This window comes from Eretmochelys imbricata, chromosome 7 (assembly GCF_965152235.1).
Source record: "Eretmochelys imbricata isolate rEreImb1 chromosome 7, rEreImb1.hap1, whole genome shotgun sequence".
NCBI classification, from domain to species: Eukaryota; Metazoa; Chordata; order Testudines; family Cheloniidae; genus Eretmochelys; species Eretmochelys imbricata.
The window spans coordinates 85,621,279-85,645,574 of record NC_135578.1 but is presented as its reverse complement, the minus strand read 5'-3'; the positions used below and the strand labels follow the sequence as shown (position 1 = coordinate 85,645,574).

Sequence of the window (24,296 nt, the reverse complement as noted above, 5' to 3'; positions counted from 1 at the left end):
CCCAAGCTCCTGCTGGGAGCTCCAGCCAAGGGAGCAGGGTTGGGGTCCGCTCCATGCAGCTCCCGGAAGCAGCCGCATGGCCCCTCTCTGGCACTCCAATGGGAGCTGCAGGGAAAGCATGCAGAGCCACCTGGCCACACCTCCGCATAGGAGCCAGAGAAGGGCCATGCTGCTGCTTCTGGGAGCAGCTTGAGATAAGCACTGCCCGGAACCTGCATCCCTGAGCCTTTCCCCATGCCCCAACCCCCTGCCCCAGCCCTGATCCCCCTCCCACCCTCTGAACCCCTTAATTGCAGCCTGGAGCACCCTCCTGCACTCCAAACCCCTCATCCCCAGCTCCACCCCAGAGTCTGCACACCCAGCTGGAGCCCTAACTTGCCCACCCCCCTGCACCCCACTCCCCCGCCCAAGCCCAGAGCCCCCTCCTGCACCCTGAACTCCTCATTTCTGGTCCCACCCCAGAGCCTGTACCCCCAACCAGAGCCCTCACCCACACCCCAACCCCAATTTTCTGAGCATGCATGGCCCATCATACAATTTCTATTCCCAGATGGGCCTTTGGGCCAAAAAGTTTGCCCACCCCTGCAGTAGAATGACAAGACTAAAAGCAAGTTATCGGGCCCTTTTCTCATTCAAAGCAGCCTGTCCCCTTGTTTCCCATCCACTATTTGGTACAAGTCAAACTATATATAATAAAAACATCACTTTAGTCCAAGGTTTTTAGCTTGCCACGGATTCTGTTTTACCAAAAAAAGCCAACCCATGTTAGATGTCCACTTGTTCACCAGGACTAGAAATGGTTCAACACTCAGCCTATGGGATACTCCGCCCTTCAAAACTGCGGCAGCACATCTGGTCTGAGGCAGCAGACACATTTTGCCTTACATGTGGTCACAGATCCTAACAAGTGCCCCCTCCTGGCCTCCTACTGGGACGGCTTGGAGATGAATCCAAGCCTGATGCTCTGGATCCCCAGGTGTTTCAAGCTTCTGGAGAGTCAACAAGCTGTAGTACAGGTTCCTCCCTTGGCCCGTCTGGCACATTTTCTGGGCACTGACTCGGTCTGCTACTTCTCAGAAATGAAGCCCCTCAGCACACCTGCCTTAGGCCCCCAGGACCAGCACTGACCCTTACAAGATAACTCAGTTACTTAAACACACACAGTCTCAGAACCCCATCTCTAAGATGTGAAGCTTCTGGTTTATAGTTTTATTTCCTCGGGGCACACAGCAGTTGTGAAAAAGTTAATGCACACTCACACTCTGCACAGAGTCTAACTCAATTTGCTCTTTGATACTTAAATCATATAAAGCATAAGAGTACAAATCATCCAAAACAAACGCTATGTGAATGTCACTTTCTATCTCACCCTTCCCTTGGAAGTCCTTAGGGACCATAAAATGTCCAGCAAGTTATCTCTGGAAGGTATCCCCTGCCTCATGAAGGCCATTAAATGGAGAGTAGCATCTTCCTCATAGACTTAAGATGACCCCTGAGCAGAACAGTTTCTACCCTTTTTAAAACTTTCATCCCTCTGTGTCAGGTGCCACCCTTGTCAGCTTTCCCACATAAGCTCTTTCCCAGAGCTAGAGCACCCACGGAGAAAAGATAGTGGGTTCTCAGCATCCACCAGCAGCCAAGCTCCTGCCTCTTCCCTCCCCCACCCCGCAGCACCTCTCCCCCACTGATCACTCCTCCCCCTCCCCCCCAGTGCCTATCACCCACTGTGAGCAGCTGTTTCACGACATGCAGGTTGGTTCCAGGAAGGAGCAGGGATGGGGTGCACTCGGGGAAGGAAAGGGGTGGGGGGAGGGGAGAAAAGGAGGGTGGGGGCAGAGCAGTGGTGGGAAGAGGCGGGACGGGGGCTTTGGGGAAGGTGTAGAGTGTGGGCAGGGGATGGGGGGGAGAAAAGATGAGCACCCCCCCCAGGTAGAGAGGAAGTCAGCGCCTATTCACATAAGTACAAACCCCTGCCAGATAACTCTTGTTGCCAAGGTGACTTTTGCCCCGCCAAACCTGTTCTTCTGGGCAGGGACCAATCCTCTGTCTAAAGTGACTAGATTTCCAACAATTGAGTACTTAAAATGAGCTACCCTCTGACTTGAAGTAGAGGTTAGTGTACCTTGAAAGCTTGTCTCTTTCACCAAAAGAAATTGGTCGGAGAAAAGATATTACCTCACCCACCTAGACTCTCTCCTGCCCTCTATTTTTTTTTTTGCCAGAAGCCTTTGGAACCTCAAATCAATATGGGGGCAAACAGATCATGGTTAAGGCAAAAAACTGCACACTCAAAATGGATGTTTCCAGCCTGACAAAGGATTCATAATCTCACACAATTCATAAATTATATAAAAGGAGTACTTGTGGCACCTTAGAGACTAACGAATTTATTTGAGCATGAGCTTTCGTGAGCTACACTGATGAAGTGAGCTGTAGCTCACGAAAGCTCATGCTCAAATAAATTCGTTAGTCTCTAAGGTGCCACAAGTACTCCTTTTCTTTCTGCGAATACAGACTAACACGGCTGTTACTCTGAAACCCATAAATTATATAGATTCTCAAATTATTACACATGCAGCCAATTATGTTTGGCAGCACTCAGAGGTAAAAGGGAAATGCTGACTAGCTCCAAGGAGTGTCCATTTTCAGTTGACCTTAGCCAGGAATGGCCAAGATGCAAGGAATCAGACAAGGGACGCAGCTTGCACTCAGGGGGAAGGGGGCAGTACAGCTTTCTGATGCCTAACCATCAGCTCACTTCTTCCATTCTTCCCAGCCAAGAGAATCTAGTTAGACTAGCAGTCTAATAACTTATCCCTAATGAAAAATGACTAACACTTGTTTGTACAGAAGAATGGGCCATCCTTATCATATTGGTTATCTCAGGAAGTGCAGCAGAAAAGCGAGTTTCTGATGCAGATAATTGTTTCTGAATTAGCAAAGTTTAGCTGCTCCAATTGTCAGAAATGGGTCATTCTTCTAACGTAGATTAATGTAGACAGGCAAAAGAGGTCTCTAGAGACAATCCAACACCAGAACCCATCTGGAGACATTACAGCAGTGTTGTGTTAAGGATTTTAGTTTGGTGGACAAATTGTGGTCACAGCATGCTCACCCAAAGATTAAAAGAGAGAAAGAAACGTGATGAGCCCTACAGTATTTTTACAACTCATCTGACAGTCACGCTTCTTAAAATAGGTCTTAATTACTCTTGATTTGAAAATTGTAGTTATGATAGGGTATATTCCAGGAGAGTAGGGCTTAGAAGAGCTGAGTAAATTGTGATCTTTGGGGATAAGCTACTTCAGCCTGCAGGTAGTCATTAGTACAGTTTTAATATTGTCACAAAAATTCCAAATCCACACAATCCAGGGAAACTATTAAAACCCTGCTAAGGAACAATGTTTTAATGGTTATTGATACATTTGTTTCAGCCATGGAATGGACAGCATCATTGGGCACATGCTGTACCTAAACCTATCAGTTCAATGCAAGACAATCGAAAGCTCCTAGAACAAGAACATTTAAACTTTTTCTAGGAACAGAGAGGTTATCACCAAACTTTGGTTCTAACCCATATACTTACCATTACATTGATACTGAACAACCTGCACTGAAATCTTAGAGGAACTCAGAGTGCTGATGAACATAAGTAACCATAGTCTTTCCTCTAAAAATCAAAGTTAGAATATATATAGGAAGCCCACCCACAATTTTGTTGCATTACTAGAAGGGTTAGATCAGGGACAGTTTCAGTAATTTCTCCTGGTTTTATTTGTTTTAAAAAGTCAGTGGGCAATTACTATTACGTCCAGAACCCCTTGAGTTAACCAACATCTGAACACTGCATAGATGGAGACTATGAATTGAAGTTCTTTCAGGAATCCAGCCCAACTCTGTTTGCCTCAATGCCATGTAAGAATTCATCACACTACTGTCCCCCCCCCCCCATCGCTATATAGGAATAAATCATGAGGATTAGACATTCAGAACCAGTGTGCAGCACAAATGTAGAATATTATATTTTAAGAGCTTTAGTAAATAAATCACTCATTTGAAAATATTTATAGTTTACTTCTGGATAGAGCTCCTTCACACAAGACATCTCTCCAACCATATTCCTGCATCACGTAACTCCCACTATTAAAATCTTACCCTCCACATCCATACCACTCTGTAGAAGTCAGCTGCAACATAGAATCAAATCATAGGTTTCCCTGCATGTTCCCTTGCCTCACAATAATCCTTATTTTCAGAAGCAAGCATTTAGAAACAATTTTCTCTCGGATATTACTCAGCCTGCCTTCGTCAGTGGATAAAGCCCACTATCTAAACAGCAGACAAGCAGAAAGCCCTGGCCATAATAGCCAACATTTGCGGAAAGATAAAGATCATACATCTTATTGCCACCCCTCAGATTCCTCAGACCAATAGCGTCAACACTAATGGCTACTATAATGGCCAATACCTGCAAAAAAGTGAAGTACCTGACTCATTCACACTCCACTCCTATTGTTTAAAGATGGCACTGGTTTGTACAGCACATTTTGTAGTACTATACCACGTTGTAACATTCCACCTCAAGCCATCCAATAGGATATTGTCAGGCTTCTCCTCTCCCTCTCCTACTACTTCCAGTCCTTCCCACTTCTTCTGACTAATTCTTCCCATCTCTCCCTCTCTGTACCTGTCACATAAACTTACCCCTCTCTCAACTTCACCTTCCTCAATCACTATCCTCACCAATTTTGACCCTGGCTTTCCATGTGTCCACACTCATTCTTGGCTGAATATTCATTATCATCCTCAAACCTTTTTCAGTCACTACTTTCCAGGACAGGGTCCTTCCTCCATCCTGCAAGTATGGCCTACATTCTTTGTTCCTATATGTAGGACTTTACATTTGGCCATATTAAAATGTATTTTGTTTGCTTGTGCCCAGTTTACCAAGTAATTCAGATTGCTCTGTATCTGTGAACTGTCCTCTTAATTGTTTACCCAATCTGCATGTCATCTGGAAACTTTCAGTTCTGCATGCTCTCTCTCCTCCATTCTCAAAAAAAATCATCCACTGACCTCAGTTACCTCCCAGCTCCCTTCATTTTTAAGATTAAGTGATCCATAGACAACTGCTGTCTTGAGTTCTTTGGCTCCAATTCTATTTTGTATTCCCTCCATTCTGTCTTCCACCTTTTTCATTCCATTGAAACTGCTCTCTTCAAAAAATATAACCAAGTCTTTGTAGCCAAAAATATTGGGTCCCGGGCTTCACCCTTATCCTCCTTAACCTCTCTACTGCTTTTGACACGGTTGTAAATTCATTCCTGACATCTTATCTACCTTGCTCTTGTGTGATGTTAATCTCTACTAACTATTTAGCAGATCCTCCTCTTGGTCTCTCCCAGTGTCCTAGGGGGTACTACAGAGCTCTCTACCCTATGTCTTACCATTCTACACCCTCTTTGGGTGACCTCATCCACAAACTCATTAGCTTTTCCACTCTTTCTTGAAAGCCCACTCCTAGCATATCTTCAGGGAATTTACCAACTGAAAATAGCAACCATGAGCTCTAACTGGGAACAGCTTACATATTCTATAAAAACCTCAAACTTTTTATGTTACCAAGACTCAGCCAATCACTGTGTCAACCATGTTTATACTGAGCACCTTCTTCCTTCTCTGCCTGAAGATTACAAACTCACCAGAGAGGAATCTGGCATACTTTTCTATTTGGAGAACACATACTCAGGGCTGGATTAATGCAAGAGCATTAAGGGGCTACAACCCAGGGCCTCAGATTTCAAGGGGCTCCCAAAATATGTAATTTACTGCACTGTTTTTCAATTGGCAGCCCTTAGGCCAGATCTGGCCCACATGGGACTTCCATTTGACCAATCACTGGCCACCAGCTGTTCCTTCATGCTCACTAAGCAGCAGCAGCCAATCAGAGCTCCTCAGGAAGCAGCCGAGCTCTCCTCACTGCCCCTCAGGAGCCAACCTATTCTCACAGGAAGGGGGGGTAGAGTGGTCCCTGCTCATAAGAGTAGAGCAAAGGAGAGGAGAGGCGGGGGAGCAAAGAGAACCCTGCAGCTCATGGTAGCTTCACTCTTTCTTCCCATGAACAGGAATGGCTCCTCCACTCCTCCTCCTCCCTCTCTGTAACACCCAGCCTGGGGATGGCGAACTCCTGCAGCTACCTACCCCTCCTCTGCCTACACGGGGGTACCCACTGCAATGCCTCCCCCCAACCTGGGAAGCGGGAGGTGAAGAACCCCAATAAGAGTGAAGGTGAGATGGGGTGGGGGGGTGGAATACAGCTTATGGGGGCTGGGCAGATGTGGAGCTAAAAGGCAGAACTGATGGGGACTGGCCAGATTCACTTCAGTTTATTTTTCCTTCTGTTTACTGTCATACCATTAATTTAGAAACATTTCATTTACATTCTCACACATTGAAACTGGACTGTGTCGATACATTTCAACTTAGTGGTACACTTTTAATCAGGTGCTTAATCAGATACTTACACAACATAAAGAAATCAGTAATTGATGTGCTTCACTAGTTTTACTTGATTGTGTGCTGTGCAGTACTTTTCCAAAAATAGACTATGCAAGCAAGTGTCAACATTTCAGGCAGTAATAAAGGGAAATTAGAGGTCCATTCTTTTTTCATGAGTTTAACTTCTAATTTTAATTTAATATAATAGAATTAAAGCAGCATGTTATGGCATTACAGTTCATTTGTATAATCTTGTATGCAAGATTTTGTTGGACTATTGCCTATCAGCATGCTTTACCTTTTATTCTGAGATTAATAAATCTAATCTGGTACACTTAGTCTTGAAGGGCATGACCCGCTAACTGGAGTCAGGCTCACTACCGAGCAAACATCTGAAGAGCCTTTTGGCCCTAGAGTGTGCTCTTTGTCTTATCAGGCCTGTCAGAAAACATAACTGAGTATCACCAGTATAGATAATTAGACAATTAAAGCATAGCATCACTATGCGTATCACTACCAGGTACGAGCCAAAACTAAAATGGTTTTGTTCATTTAAACTTTCATTCAGCTTTCCAACTGGTCTATCATTTAAAAACCAGAACCAAAACAACACAGGTAATTTAACAGAGTGTTTGGCATCTGGGTGATGGTACAACAGCAGAGGGAAGGAACTGAACATGCAAAGAGGGACTCCCAAAACTGTAACAGCCCAGGTCCCTATCAAACTTAATCCAGCCCTACACATACCATATTCTTGGTGTTATTGGAAATACTCATGGACACTAGTCTGCAACTCCTCTAAGCAAGGATGCTAGTTGATTGGTACACCGATCAACTGCTCTACATCATATACTTGTGGTGCTTTGTACTCTTACAATCCTCAACCCTACAACTTTTTGTGACTGTCAGATAATATAGCCCATTAAATTATAGCAGTAATATCATACACACAATTTTTTATATCACAGACTGGATCCACACACACTGTAAAAATCCAAACTCACTGCAACATTTAGGAGGTCCTGTGAAGAAGACACTAAAACCCATTTAATTCTCCATTGTGTCAACTGCTCCCAACCAACCAGGATGAAGAGACATAGGGATTCAATGCATAAGTGAAAGCCATGCTTCAGGGCCCACAGGCAGAGTTGCCAAAACCATACAATACATCTAAACAACATTACAACTACAGGGGGGGAAAATCCACTACAAACACTGAACAAGCCAAAAGTGTTCAGGCAAAGTCCTCCCTTTGGAGGACAGGGTTCTGAAAGTTTGGTTTTTATTCTATGTCCTCTAAGTTCTCTGGGCCTGCTCATAACTCCAGCAGTAGTCTGGCAGCTGGATGTCACAATGAGACACTGTGGAGTATCAGTCTGTTGGGATCCTAGAGGTGGGCAGGCAGAGCCCACCCACTACTAAAGGACCTCTCCCAGCCTAAGGAGAGGATCCACAAGGTCCGGGATCTCAGTTAAGTACGCGGGACAACTAAAGATATAACAGGGACAGGAGTGAGGTTACAGGGCTAAATGAAGGGAACTGGATGGGGACACAGTAGAGAACCCCAGACAGAGCCCACTGTTCCTTGAAGGCATCAAGGGAGCCAGCAGATGCCACCCAGAGGAACTCTGCCCGGATGCGTGAAACCGGAAAGGAGCGGAAGTAGGCCGCACAGTCACAGAGCACCTCCTCGTCTACCATCCTCTTCCTGGTGGTGTAAATCGCTTCTTTGGCTAGTGCCAGGAGGAGGCTGATGAGGAGCTCTCACATCTTAGTAGGGCCACAGATAGGGTGTGCAAGATGAACAAGTGTGGGGAGAAGTGCAGCCAGAACCGGAGCAGGAGGTTCTGGAGAAGCCGGAATAGGGGCTGCAACCTGGTGCACTCCAAGTACACGTGCGCCAGGGTCTCCCTCACACTGCAGACGGGGCAGGTGTCCTGGATGGGGCTGAACCACGCCAAGAACACGCCCGTGCTCACAGCCCCGTGAAGGAGCTGCCAACTGATGCCTCACCCTCCAGAGGCGGTAGGAGCTCCTGTCACTTTGTATCGGGGTGGGACGCAAGGGTGAGGACGTGAAAGGTGTGGAGCACAAGCATGTACAGATGTTTCCTTGGCATGGTCTGAAAGCAAGCTGGTTCTAACTCGTGCAGCTGGCTCACAGTGAAGGGGTTGGGTGGCCAGGTGGGTCCCTGGGGCAGGGGCCTGATGAAAAGGTCCAGAGGGCCTGGGGTGCAGGGGGCACCCTCTCACAGGACTTGGTCGAGGTAGGCCCAGGCAGTAAAGCGGCCTTCACCTCCTGAACCATGCGCCGGGGAGTATGAGGGTCCGAGAGCCCCATGCGCTGAGCAAGCATCAGGGGATCCAGCCAGTCTCCGCAGTCATAGTCCAGGAAGTCTCTGACTCTGGTGACTTCTGCCAGGACCAGCCTCTGTCGCACCGAGCGAGACTCCGCCACCGGTGCACAGAGTTGTGGAGTATCAGAGAGAGCAGATGGAACCCAGACAGGTTTTTAAACTTGTTTGTGGGTTGAATGCTACTCTTAGCCTGGTTAGTAGGAACATTCAGCACATAGATTTCAGTCACCATTGCAATAATTTCACCTTTAAAACTTAGCAGGAAATACAATTTCAACAAACTGCCTTTCTAGAGCCAGAGTAACAAGTAGAGATTTAATAGTTAAACAACAAATAAATGGTAATGCCACACAAGTAGCTTCAGCTTACCGAATTTGGGCTTAATTAAGATGCTGTAAGATCTTGTATTTACAATGTGGTAAGCACGGTGTTTTCTGTTTTTATACAGGACCAAGTACACTTAATATTTAACTTATCCAATACAAAATAATAGAAATATGGTATTTATACAGAGAAATGCATCAACTACTAGAGCTATCTCAACTTTTAGAATCAAGTGAGCAGGAATCTATTCATTAAATACAATCCAGTCTCTCCCTGCTCTGATGAATCATGCCCCAAATCAAAGTTCATGAGAGGAGCTGGTCTTACAAACAAGTACCATACAAAGCTAGGGAAAAGCTGTAATACTTTGAAAACATATTATAAATTTTAAGTGACATACAAAAAAATTAAGAATTAATGCTACATAAGGTGTAGCAATTCAGAATTGGACATTCTTACAAACAGAAGTCATGCATTAAGCACCAAATCCACAGGTATCATTATAGACAGATTTATAACAGAACTGTGATAAGATAAGGAGTACTTGTGGCACCTTAGGACTAACCAATTTATTTGAGCATGAGCTTTCGTGAGTTACAGCTCACTTCATCGGATGCATACCGTGGAAACTGCAGCAGACATTATATACACACAGAGATCATGAAACAATACCTCCTCCCACCCCACTGTCCTGCTGGTAATAGCTTATCTAAAGTGATCATCAAGCTGGGCCATTTCCAGCACAAATCCAGGCTCTCTCACCCCCCCACCCCCATACACACACAAACTCACTCTCCTGCTGGTAATAGCTCATCCAACGTGACCACTCTCCCTACAATGTGCATGGTAATCAAGGTGGGCCATTTCCAGCACAAATCCAGGCTCTCTCACCCCCCCCTTTTTTTCCCGGGGACACACACACACACACAAACTCACTCTCCTGCTGGCAATAGCTCATCCAAACTGACCACTTTCCAAGTTTAAATCCAAGTTTAACCAGAACTTTGGGGGGGGGGGTAGGAAAAAACAAGGGGAAATAGGCTACCTTGCATAATGACTTAGCCACTCCCAGTCTCTATTTAAGCCTAAATTAATAGTATCCAATTTGCAAATGAATTCCAATTCAGCAGTTTCTCGCTGGAGTCTGGATTTGAAGTTTTTTTGTTTTAAGATAGCGACCTTCATGTCTGTAATTGCGTGACCAGAGAGATTGAAGTGTTCTCCGACTGCTTTATGAATGTTATAATTCTTGACATCTGATTTGTGTCCATTTATTCTTTTATGTAGAGACTGTCCAGTTTGACCAATGTACATGGCAGAGGGGCATTGCTGGCACATGATGGCATATATCACATTGGTGGATGTGCAGGTGAACGAGCCTCTAATAGTGTGGCTGATGTGATTAGGCCCTGTGATGGTGTACCCTGAATAGATATGTGGGCACAGTTGGCAACGGGCTTTGTTGCAAGGATAAGTTCCTGGGTTAGTGGTTCTGTTGGGTGGTATGTGGTTGTTGGTGAGTATTTGCTTCAGGTTGCGGGGCTGTCTGTAGGCAAGGACTGGCCTGTCTCTCAAGATTTGTGAGAGTGTTGGGTCATCCTTCAGGATAGGTTGTAGATCCTTAATAATGCGTTGGAGGGGTTTTAGTTGGGGGCTGAAGGTGATGGCTAGTGGCGTTCTGTTATTTTCTTTGTTAGGCCTGGCCTGTAGTAGGTGACTTCTGGGAACTCTTCTGGCTCTATCAATCGGTTTCTTCACTTCCGCAGGTGGGTATTGTAGTTGTAAGAAAGCTTGACAGAGATCTTGTAGGTGTTTGTCTCTGTCTGAGGGGTTAGAGCAAATGCGGTTGTATCGCAGAGCTTGGCTGTAGACAATGGAGCGTGTGGTGTGGTCAGGGTGAAAGCTGGAGGCATGTAGGTAGGAATAGCTGTCAGTAGGTTTCCGGTATAGGGTGGTATTGATGTGACCATTGTTTATTAGCACTGTAGTATCCAGGAAGTGGATCTCTTGTGCGGACTGGACCATGCTGAGGTTGATGGTGTGATGGAAGTTGTTGAAATCATGGTGGAATTCCTCAAGGGCTTCTTTTCCATGGGTCCAGATGATGAAGATGTCATCAATATAGCGCAAGTAGAGTAGGGGCTTTAGGGGACGAGAGCTGACGAAGCGTTGATCTAAATCAGCCATAAAAATGTTGGCATACTGTGGGGCCATGCGGGTACCCATAGCAGTGCCGCTGATCTGAAGGTATACATTGTCCCCAAATGTAAAATAGTTATGGGTAAGGACAAAGTCACAAAGTTCAGCCACCAGGTTAGCAGTGACATTATCGGGGATAGTGTTCTTGACGGCTTGTAGTCCATCTTTGTGTGGAATGTTGGTGTAGAGGGCTTCTGCATCCATAGTGGCCAGGATGGTGTTATCAGGAAGATCACCGATGGATTGTTGTTTCCTCAGGAAGTCAGTGGTGTCTCGAAGGTAGCTGGGAGTGCTGGTAGCGTAGGGCCTGAGGAGGGAGTCTACATAGCCAGACAATCCTGCTGTCAGGGTGCCAATGCCTGAGATGATGGGGCGCCCAGGATTTCCAGGTTTATGGATCTTGGGTAGTAGACAGAATATCCCAGGTCGGGGTTCCAGGGGTGTGTCTGTGCGCATTTGATCTTGTGCTTTTTCAGGGAATTTCTTGAGCAAATGCTGTAGTTGCTTTTGGTAACTCTCAGTGGGATCATAGGGTTTTGTGCTGGAAATGGCCCACCTTGATTATCATGCACGTTGTAGGGAGAGTGGTCACTTTGAATAAGCTATTACCAGCAGGAGAGTGAGTTTGTGTGTGTGGTTTTTGGAGGGGGGGGTGAGGGGGTGAGAACCTGGATTTGTGCAGGAAATGGCCCACCTTGATTATCATACACATTGTGAAGAGAGTTGTCACTTTGGATGGGCTATTACCAGCAGGAGAGTGAGTTTGTGGGGGGGGGGGGGGGGGTGGAGGGTGAGAAAACCTGGATTTGTGCTGGAAATGGCCCAACTTGATGATCACTTTAGATAAGCTATTACCAGCAGGACAGTGGGGTGGGAGGAGGTATTGTTTCATGATCTCTGTGTGTATATAATGTCTGCTGCAGTTTCCACGGTATGCATCCGATGAAGTGAGCTGTAACTCACAAAAGCTCATGCTCAAATAAATTGGTTAGTCTCTAAGGTGCCACAAGTACTCCTTTTCTTTTTGCGAATACAGACTAACATGGCTGTTACTCTGAAACCTATGATAAGATAAGAACTGTAAGAAGATTTCATGGTTGAGTATTCTGTACACAGTCTGAACTGAGGAATACCACAGTATTTTCAGCAATTCTTTCTTACTCATTTGTGTAGAAATAGTCCTTGAAAACTTGCAAAGTGAAACTTCCTTCCATACCGGTTTACTTTTTAGCTCTCACACATTGGTTTATTACATATTATACACAAAGGTGTGCTGTTAGTAATTTTTTTTTTCAAGTGAAGACAAATAGTTAATAGGCTTTTCCAAACAGACATAAGCAAAATTTGTATTTTACAAAAATCTTTACCAAGTCTCTAAGTGAAGTACACTAATTTGCTTATAGCACTAATGTACCCATTTTTCTGCCCCATGCCCAAGGTCAGCAAAGAGAAAAACTCCATTTGGCATTTGTATTTTATCACACACTCTCCCTTCTACCCCCAAAAAGCTAATCTATTTGTGAATTACATGTCCTTAACTGATGACCCAACTAGCATACTGTGAAGATCCAACTCACATACTAATATGTACTTGAGCAACAGAATAGAAGTCAGAATTGTTGCCGGGAGTCATCCGAGCTACAGACCAATAGAGCGCGCCACCTACTGTATACACAGGACAATTGCCGAGAGATGTCTAATTTAATCTTGAAAGGAAAATAAGGAAACAAAAAATTGCTCTGTCTGTAGATGTTCTCCCCTCATTGTGTTTATGATTTTATCCCGACATTAGTATGTTTGTGTGTTACTCAATATATCTTTTAAAACCAGGAAGAAGTTATACAAAAAATCTAAAAATTAAACTAAACCTCTCCCACTTCCTATGGCTACTAACATTTAGATACTCTAATACTTCAATGCAGACATCACCAGATTCATGCCAATTAAAAGCTATTTCATATTCCAAGGCCAGTTTGAGAAGGCTGATCCAGAAACTGATTGCTAACAGAGTATAATCAAGTATCTCGCTAGATTAGGATGCCCCAAAGACTTTTTCCTTCTCCTTCAGCTTGATTACAGATCTAAAAGATACTCCTTGTATACATGTGATACTAAGCTTTCCTTAAAGAGCTATTTTGTAGTTCTACCATTTGTTTAAATATATTGTAAACTTTCTAAACCCAGTGTAAACTAGTATCATTCTGAACTCTAGCAACGAAGAAAATAAGGCATTAATTTTTTAAAATCCTATACATCATTTGACAAGCAACTTGTCTGCCATCTGTCTTATCACAATACTTACTATCCTGTCACTTGACAATTGTACAAAGATTTCCTATTCAGATATCTGTATGCAGATTTGCCATTTATTAATTTATAAGGCTGCAGGTGGAGGGAAAGGGAAGTTTGACAGGGTTTGCTTAACGATGATGGCAGAGAAGCAGTGTAAATAGTAGCACTGAAAAGCAGGAGGGATCATGTACCAAATTTTCCATCTGTAACTTGTACATGTTCGATCCCATCTTAAAGTTATACTTTTTCAGCTAGAAGGTACAAGATCCTCTTTTTTATTATACTTCTACTTTGGCTCTTACTTCCTTTGTTTCTTATCTGTACACCGTTACATTTGAATTTAGCCTTCATTTTTGATAGTGATCTGTAGAGGAAGATACAAATGCAGACTCTCTACAATCAAGGCACTTTTAATTCAAACTTCACATAAATTAACCATCACTATAGCAGATATGCAGTAAGATAATGCTAGGAATGTTGAACAGTTGCTTTAATGAGCTGAAAGAGCACACTAGTGGCCTTGTACACCCTTCCACCTTCGTACCTTGCATATGTTTCATTAATTTTATTTGCTCAGCTTAACTAAAACATAGGTTGGTTTTCTAGTCCCCAAAGAGTTGATAAACAGGGGTTTATCGAGAGACTCTAGAGAATCACTTAGAAAATTTTAAAAACAAGTTTGTGAGTATTAATAAATGAAAGAATTTTGTTGGGATGTTTAAAAATGGATCACAGTTTATATAACATTAGAAAACAAAACAAAGAGTTCAGCACAACTATGGAAAAGCTCACATCAATATTAATGATACATAAAAAAAATTCAGCAACACAACTGACACTCTTTTACCTTTACAATGTGCATGATAATCAAGGTGGGCCATTTCCTTTAGAAACTCAATGCTGTCCATTCTATAGTTTAATCCCTTCAACTCTGCGTTTTTTGTTGTCATATGCAGAATGATATCAACTTTGACACTGCTGCATGACTCATCGTAGCCTTGATTATTCCCTCATGCACAACCTACACACTACCTTCCTCATTCCTATCCCCAAGGATCATTTTTCTGCCATGTGTTTAGCAGATTAAGCATTACAGGCAAGTACATACTTAAGAGGAAGTGTTAGTTAAACTAACCAGCCTGTATGATCTTGCTTTCAGTATACAACTTTACTCTGAGGGAGGGAGGGAGACCAGCTTCTTACAACTATGTTATATCATTGGCTAGGGGCCAACACATATGGCTGTGGACAATCCCGAAGGAAGACACTCTGCTGACCGCCAAGAAGGAAGCCCCAATGCCGCTCCTCAGCACTTCTAAATGCAATTAGAATAAAAGCAGGCCTGTTTCACTTTATGGTTGCCCCCCTCTCTCTTGCTAGCTCCCGGGATCTCTCCACCGTTAATATCATTATCAGCCCTAACCAGAAGGAGCTCGCCTCATCACGAGGGGTCCCCCCGGCGCCTCCCGAACCTTTCCCCTCCGCCAGGCAATACGAGCCCAGCAATCAAGATCCACCCGGGAACCCGCGGACAGGAGAGGAGGTGACATGGACAGTGCAGGGCTTCTCCCCAGTCACTGCAGCAGCACCTCCTCGCTCAGCCCCGGCAGCCCTGCACCCCAGCCGCGCTCACCCATCAGACACACGCCTAAGGCACCCGGGGCCCTCCTCGGGATCCCGCCGGGGAAGCCCGAGCGGGGCTCCCCGCGGGGCTGGGCACAGGGCAGAGCCCCCGGGAAGTGCCTGGGTGTCTACGGGAGCGTCCCGCCCCGCCCGCCGAGGGACCCGAGCTCCGCTGCCTGCCGCGCCGGCTCCGCGAGACGCTGAACGTGGCCGGGCTGCTCCCCCGGAGCCCGCCGCCGGTGCGGAGCAGCTGCTGCCGCACAGCGAGAAAGCGACTGCGGCGGCCCACGGGGGCTGTTGCGGTCCCGCGGCTCCCCCCTTCCCAGTGTCCTGCCCGCACATCCCCCAGCCCCGCTGCGGCACCTGAAGGGCACAGCCCCGCCGCCGCCTGCCGCGCTCACCGTCCTGTGCTGCTGTCGGTGCCTGCCCAGCCCGGGGAAGCAGCCGGCGGCTGTCAGCGCCCCGCCGCCGCCCCGCGAAAAGCGGAGCAGCAGCGATCTCCCCACGGCAGCCGCCATCTCTCAAGTGGAAGCAGCCCGGCCGGCCCCCGCCCCACTCAGGCAGGCTGCACCGCGGGGCTGCCAGGAGTCGGGGCGGGCGTGCAACCACCAGCCAATCAGCGGGCTCCTCCCCCGAGCTGGGGCGGGGCTAAGGTTCGTCGCGCTCGCTCCTGCGAGTAAACTGATGTAAGGCGGGACTCTAGGGTGTCAATCAGCGGGGACGGTTAGTAAGTGGTGGCCGCGAGGCCGGAAACAGCGCGGGGAGTTCAACAGAGAGGGGGAGGGGGAGGGGTACAGCTCGGGACAGGGGCTAGGGCGGTGACACAACTCGGGTCGGACTCGTAAGGCAGCGGGCAGGGTGGATATCGGCACAGCCTGGGTAGGCCAGAAAAATTGGTCCGTAATTAGGGTTGCCAATTGTGGTTGGATATATTCCTGGAGAGTTCATCACATGCCATAATCTTTAACTCCTAGAGACTCCAGGCTAATCCTGGAGGGTTGGCACCCTATCTGTAATAGACCAGAAAGGGACCCTGGGATACCTGGAGTCCTTGGGGCACTTTAGAGACTAACAAATTTGTTTGGGCACAAGCTTTGCTGGGCTAGAACCCACTTCATCAGAGGCATGGAGTGGACATTACAGGAGAAGGTATAAATACATGAAAGGATGGGAGTTGCCTTACCAAGTGTGAGGTCAGTCTAAGGAGACAATTTACTTAACAGCACAATACCAAGGGAGGAAAAATAACATTTGAAGTGGTAATGAGAGTGGCCCATTTCAGATAGTTGACAAGAAGGTGTGAATAACAGTAGAGAGAAATTAGTATTGGGGAATTTAGGTTGTGTAATGACCCATCCACTCCCAGTCTTTATTCAAGCCTAATCTGATGGTGGCCAGTTTACAAATTAATTCCAGTTCTGCAGTTTCATGTTGGAGTCTGTTTTTGAAGTTTTGAACCTCTCCACCACATCATCAAGGATCTACAACCTATCCTGAAGGACAATCTCTCACTCTCACAGACCTTGCTTACAGACAGCCCCCCAACCTGAAGCAAATACACACCACACAACAAAAACACCAAGCCAGGAACCAAACCCTGCAACAAACCCCAGTGCCAACTCTGTCCACCCGCCTATTGAAGGGACACCATCATAGGACCTAACCACATCAGCCACACCATCAGGGGCTCGTTCACCTGCACATCTACCAGTGTGATATATGCCATCATGTGCCAGCAACGCCCCTCTGCCATGTACATTGACCAAACCGGGCAGTCTCTACGCAAAAGAATAAAGGGACACAAATCTGACATCAGGAATCATAACATTCAAAAACCAGTAGGAGACCACTTCACTCTCTGGTCAGTCAGTAACAGACCTAAAAATGGCAATTCTTCAACCAAATAAATTTGTTAGTCTGTAAGGTGCCACAAGGACTCCTCGTTGTTTTTGCTGATACGGACTAACACGGCTACCACTCTGAAACCTTGGATACCTGGAAATCTCTTGGACCCCAGCTAGGGTGACCAGTTGTCCAGTTCTTGGCCGGACCACTCAGTCGAAAAGGGATCCTGGCGGTGCCGGTCAGCACCAGGGACATTAAAGGTCGGGTTGTCAGTGCTGCGGAGCCAAGGCAGGCTAGTGCCTACCTGTCCTGGCATCGGGCTGTGCCCTGGAAGCAGGCAGCAGGTCTGGCTCCTAGGCGGCAGGGGCTACGGGGCTCCATGAGCTGCTCCTGCCCCAAGCACCGGCTCCGCACTCCCATTGGCCAGTTCCTGGCCAATGGAAGCTGGGGGGGGGCAGCGCCTGCAGCGGGTGAGAGCAGCATGTGGAGCCTCGTGCCCACCCACCCATGCCTACTAGCGTTGGACCTGCTGGCCACTTCCAGGGCAAGCGCACCACAGTGTCAGGACAGGCAGTCAGCCTGCATTAGCCCCACTGCACTGCTGACCGGGAGCTGCCCAAAGGAAGCCCGTGCCCCAGCCCTGAGGTCCCCCCCAATCCAGAGCCCCATCCTGCACCCCAAACCCCTCATCCCTGGACCCACCCCAGAGCCCATATCCCCTCCTGCAACCCAACCCCCAGCTCTGAGTCCCCCGAAACCTGGAGCCCCCTCCTGCACCCCAAAGCCTTTGTCCCTTGCCCTAGCCCAGAGCCTGTCCCCCAGCCCAGAGCCCTCACATCCCCCTGCACCCCAACCCCCTGCCACAGCCCTGAGCCCCCCTCAAACCCAGAGCCCCCGCCTGCATTCCAACCCCTTCATGACCAGCCCCAGCCCAGAGCCCACACCCCCCCGCACCCCAACCCCTTGCCCAGAGCCCCCTCCCACACCTTGAACTCCTCATCCCCAGCCCTACCCCAGAGCCCTCACCCCCTCCTGCATTCCAACCCCCTGCCTCAAACTGCAGGCCCCGCCCACACTCTGAATCCCTTGGCCCCACTCCCCAGCCTGGAGCCTGCTCCTGCACTCCAAACCTCTGGGATCCCGATATACCTATGTACCCCTGTGCCCTCTGCCAGCTGGCATCAAGAGGTCCTTGGGTCAAGAGACTTTGAACTGATTTGCAATCAAATAATGCAAATCCTATCCTCAGTATTATTTCTAGGCTCCTTTTCAAGGCCATGGAGTGGGTAAGACTGTTACTAAGCTCTTCTTCTTTTACACACATAGACACACACACACATACACACAGAGATGGGGGAGGACACCACCAGGAGCATCTTCAGCCCAGCTTCCTCCCAGACTTTGGAATGAGAGAGTGCAAGTAGATTCTTCACTCCCACCCCACTTCTCCAATGTCCAAGGGCGTTTCTGCTGAGAAGTTCTCCAATCCACATAAGACACCAGAATTAGCCTACTTTGATCATCTTTTTTCTCCACCCACAAGTCTGAGAGAGGTCTTGGGAAGAGGCATTGAAACAATACTCTTTTCAAAGGCCATAGCAGCTTTCTCCTAGTCCTTGTGCCAATTCCTGCAGTGCATTCTGGGATGTTCCTGTGTGGTGCTGGCAGCAGCAAAGAGAGGCAACAGGTGCTGGCTTCTAAGCAAAGGCAGCTGCAGGCATTGCTTGGGGAGGCAAGAGGGCTGCGAGGCCTTTATCTGTGCAAAATGTGAAGAGAAATGTCTCTCATTAAACCTACACAACCTTAAAAACTATTTTTAAAAGCAATGGCTGGCTAGGCCAACGGGCTTCCGAGGAGATTTCTAGAAACACATGGAAGGCAGGAGGAGGTGGGTATGGCACAGGATAAAAGGTACTGCAAGGGGGCTAAACAGCAGGGAAAGGGTCCCTCCACCATGGAGGAGTATAGGAGAGAGGGGTACAACACAGGGTGAGAGACTGTATGCCTGGGCAAAGGCTCAACCTGTTCAGGGTAAGGGTAGAGCACAGGGGAGGCTACACAATAAGACGTGTACTTCAACTGCAAGGGGAGGAGGGGGAAAGCTACGATACGTAGGTCATTTTCAGGCATGTGTCTGGCAGGCCAGATTTGTCATGACTTTGATATGAAATGTAATGATGGCCTTCAAATGGTGAAATCACAACAGAGTAGCATCATGTCATGATAACATATGAGGACACCACAACTCAAGCACATGACATGTCAGTACATCTTCATGATGCCACAATAGGACACAAAGATATTACATCTCAGAGTTGTGAATTCTCAACATAACTTCACTCCACTGCCACATGGAGTGATGATGTGGCAGCTCAGAGTTATAAAGATGCAAGACCAGCTTATCACACTTGCACTTGATATAATGCAATCATACCTTGAAGCACAAAAGTTCAATGCATAATATCACAGATGAATGTGGTTGTCACAGTGTAGTAGAAATACACCATCACGGGACACATCAAAGCTCAAAATGATGAAATCATGACATAGCTACATCACAAAGCCATATAATAGCATCACTGCTCAAATGAAGTCAACAATATCACTGTGACATGAGGACATCACATGAATGGATTTAATGATGTAGCTTGAGTGATGAAATTACACTAGCATTGCACCATCAAAGTAGTGAAATCACAATATTATGTCATTACCTGATGGTAGAACCAGATGACAACAGAGATCAATATGATGAATTGGGAATGCAATAAAATTACACAACCATGTGACGTTACAACATCATAGACTGATTAGGCAATAAAGTCACAGGGCAACAGTATCATGGTATTGTCTAACAATATCATAGCTTAATATGATGAGATCATAACACAGCATCAGTGTGACAAGTAATATTGTAGCTTAAAGCATGAAGTTATAATGCAACATGTCATTGCAAATAAAAATTAAATCACAACATAACATCAGTGCATTTTGACAGCATATTGCTTTGCTGTGTGAAAATATTGTAACTTCATCTTAGAGTTGCAATGCAACAGCATCAGGGTATGACATGACATCACAACTCAGAGCAATGACGTCACAATGTAACATCATTTTGTTGTTAGACAACATGCTGCTACAGAGGCCTACAGCTATTCTTCAGTGATCTTGTGAGCCCTGCAGAATGCAAAACAATTCCATTGAAATGGGAAATTGGAATGTTCCTGCAAAATTTGGGATGGGTCGCAACATCAGGGTTTTGATGGGGGAGGGGAAGATATATGTAAATATGTTAATTAAATCTTGCTATGAGTGAAGATTTTGATGTATGTGGGGTTAATATAATGAAATGTGTAAGAAATTCATTGAAAGGTCATTTACTTTGATTATTTTTCTTAGAAGGGACCACCTGTCTATGGGTTATTACAGTAACTCTGATAGTTCCTTTTTTAATTCTGTAAAAGGAATATTCTTGAAAGCAAATAAGAGCATTAATTTTGATTTTGGATGTGGCCCCAGAATTGCTGTATTAAGTGATGGGCATTCAAAATAATTTTTTTAAATTTACAAGTAGTTCCCACACATACCAGTATTCTTATGGCTCTGAATAAAATAAAGCGTTTGGCTCAAAAGCAGCTGGGATCATGTATTTTTTGAAATCCAAAGCACAAGATGATTGGTTTCCTGATGAAAATGTATTAGAGTGTTCGTTCTGCATGGAGGATTTATTGTAAAACTCCGGAACTTCTCTCAGTCTGTTTATGCGAGATGCCAGGAGCTGGATCACAACAACATAAGTGGCAGGCAATTTATTGTTATATTTTGAAATCTGCCATGGTGCTGGACAACTCCCTTTCTGATTTCTCCCCACTCCATCCTTACTCCCAGTTTTAATATGCCTTTCACTGTATCTTAATTTTTTCCCATTTAAAGTCACTTTATGTTCACAGAGTGCAGTAAGCTTTTTTTTTGTACACTTTGGCACAGCCATAAGCAGTTGTTAGTCTATGAATGAATATTAAGACTTTCAGCATCCTTATGTCCACTTCCTAACCACATGAACACACCAGATTGGGCTTTTGTGAACTGGTACCACCTGGAACAGACTTCCCTCAACAATTAAATTCTGTACTGGGCTTCATATGATACAGAAACATAGAACTAAGCTTCCCTCAACTTGAAGCAGTCAGAATGGTCATTTTTTTAACCAGAACCTCTGATTTTTTTTTACCTCATGGGTAAAAAGTAAATGACAGAGGGATAAAGTATAGCCCCTTGAAGTGAATTACAAGAAAATGGTTAAAGGTGTTAAGGCTGCAGTGATCCTCAAAAAATCACTGGATTTTATAGATTCCAGATATTATTTAGGGCTGTTGTTCCAGACAGACAACTGCTAAAAATAAAGACCAGAGCCAGAACACAATTGGTGAATGACATAAATAAGATTTTGCTTTTACATCCCTCCATTCTCTGTACCATCATCTCTCTGAATCGTACTACTTTCGCAGGCTCTCTAGGTCCCAGCAGTCTTTCCAGGTCTGGTTGCTACACTCCTTTTTATGTTTTCTTTTTTCTACCCTTAATCTTTCATCTGGTGCTGCTACTTTCTCTATCCTCTCACCTTTTTGACAACTGCTCTTTTTTTCCAGGCAAGTTCTCTAAACAATCTAATTTATTTTTTACATAATGTGCTTCATACAAAGTATCACAAACTGATTTGCAGAGAGAGATGAATCTCAGTTTCTTCAGAGTTTTTCACTGAATTCTTCTGCAGGGCTGTAATCTATATGAGCAATCCCTACTGCTTTTAGGTCTCCTGGACTCAATTCTCTTTCTCGGTGGGAAAGAAAGGTGGATTCTCCATCATTTGATGTCTTTAAATCAAGGCTGATTGTCTTTCTAAAATAGATGTTATAGCTCAGACTGAAATTATGGGTTTGATGCAGAAATTACAGGGGAAGGTTCTATGGCCTGTGTTATGCAGGATGCCAGATTAGTCCCATTCATAATGGGCTCTTCTCACCTAAAAAAGTGAGGATTTCACATCCAGACTCTACCTCGGTCTCCCAGTTACAGAAGCAGAGGACTTGAAAAACATTGTTTTTGCATGATCTCAGAACATCCACCCCCCAGAACAGTTGGAAATCCCATGCTTAGCCTATTGATGCTCCTCAGTCTTCCTAGCCCAGTCCTCATGCTGGCTGGAACTGCTCCTTTACAAAAATAAAATCATGGTGTCAACAGATACCCTAGAGATAAGTGATTTTGCAGGGTCCAAATTTCAAATGTGGACATCTAAAAAGTATGTCCATATCCCACACTGAGATTAGTACTTGGATATTTAAATGCCTGATTTTGCAAGTTCTGGATGCCCTATTGTAGCACCCACATCTGGAAATTGGGTTTTAACTCTAATATAAAAAATGAATTTCAACAACTGTTTTTTAAATGTTTTCAATATAACAAAGAGAAAATATTGAAAAATAACATAGGAATTTGCTATCACAGCTGCCTGATGCTATAAATTAGAACAAAAGTAATTCACCTCACACTTGAATGCGCAACAAGCATGAGACTTTTATTATTTTTACTCTAAGAAAAGATCTGATTTATAAATACCAAGGTTGGTGGTTAACATAATTGAATGTATCTTGCAACATTATTTAAAGTCTCCTGTTCATGCGGGAAGCCTGGGAGGGCTGAGAAGCAGGCGGCAGCTTCGCGCTTAGGCCCAGGGAGGCGGAGGTGAGCTGGGGTGGGGGGGGCGCGAGGAGGGCCGCCTGCGCCGCAGCAGGTAACCCGGGGGGAGGGGTGCAGGGGAACGCTCCCCGCCCCAGCTTTCACCTCCGCCTCCCCGGGCCTGAGTGCACCGCCGCCGCCTGCTTCTCAGCCCTCCCCGGCTTCCCTCAGCTGATTCGCGGGAAGCCTGTGGGGGGCAGAGAAACAGGGCGGGGTGGCACGTTCAGGGGAGGAGGCGGAAGCGGAGCGGAGGTGAGCTGGGGCTGGGCACGGGGCGGGGCGGGGAGCTGCCAGTGGGGGCTCTGCACCCACCAAATTTTCCCCGTGGGTGCTCCAGCCCCAGAGCACCCACAGAGTTGGTGTCTAAGATGCCACTTTTGATGTGATCAGTGAGGGGAGCAGTTGCTCCCCCTGCTTCCCCCTAGCTACACTACCCCGCCCCTAGGAGCCAGAGGGGACTCCCCACCTCGTCCCCCGGCAGGTCCCTCTGGCTCTTAGGGGTGGGGTGGGCACCCACTACAGTGGCCCACGAGACCCTCCTGCCCGGTTCTGGGGGCAGTCAGGGGACGGGGGTGGGGGGTAGATGGGGCAGGGGTCCCAGGGGGTTGTCAAGGAATGCAAGGGGTTGGATGGGGCAGGAGTCCCAGGGAGCGGGGGTGGGCCACAACCCCCTCGTGGGGTGAGGAGGGAACCGGTTGTTAAGATTTTGGCAGCTTATCACTGACTAGCGGGGACTAACTTCTGGTTAGTATCAGTAAAATAGCAGCTCTTACTTAGAGACACCAATACTTAACACCATAATAATGGAAGTATTAAAGGATCACCGGTCGCCTAGGCCCAAAATGTAGACCCAGTGCTACTGCCTTCTCGTCCCTGAGATGAATACCCCGCTGTGGCGCCACTGTCCCCTTTGGCATAGAATGGTGCAAATTGAATCATTCTCTGAAAAGCACTTGTTCCTTGAGAAAAGAAAGCAAGGTCAAAGAAATACAATAAGTGATCTTTTGAAGAGGACTTAGCTCGAAGAGAAATGCACAGAATTCAGTACAACAACAGATGGGTAAAATCCATAAAGATTGGCAATAAGAGTATGTGATGAATCCTGAGATACCATCAGAAACAAAGAACTAGCTGTGAAAATAGTTAGTTTGAGGGAAAATTGTTACCTCAGAGTTCTAGTTTTAACGTATATTTCTATGTGGGTTTTTACCTTTTTTTGACTAATTTATTTAACATGGTCCTAAGGATTATTATACTAACATAAGGGACCACTGCATATAAAAAGCAGCCTTTGCAAATAAGTATTTGGACCTGTTTTTTACCAGTCATGTTTTGCTCACTGTGTCCAGCCTCTTTTTGCATAGAAAATTGACAGAAGCACAGAATGGGCTTTAAAATAATGATAATATTTTGCACGTAC

The 24,296-nt window shown here is 46.0% G+C and overlaps 1 protein-coding gene across 1 annotated transcript in view; it reads right to left on the bottom strand.

Annotated features, from left to right (window-relative positions):
* MCU (mitochondrial calcium uniporter) overlaps positions 1-15,869 on the bottom strand; it is a 153,952-nt gene extending 138,083 nt beyond the window's left edge. The window contains exon 1 of the mRNA XM_077822274.1: positions 15,694-15,869. Coding sequence (XP_077678400.1) covers positions 15,694-15,810 — 117 coding nt within the window. The 5' untranslated portion in view covers positions 15,811-15,869. The remainder of the gene's footprint in view (positions 1-15,693) is intronic.
* Positions 15,870-24,296: the final 8,427 nt, after the last annotated feature.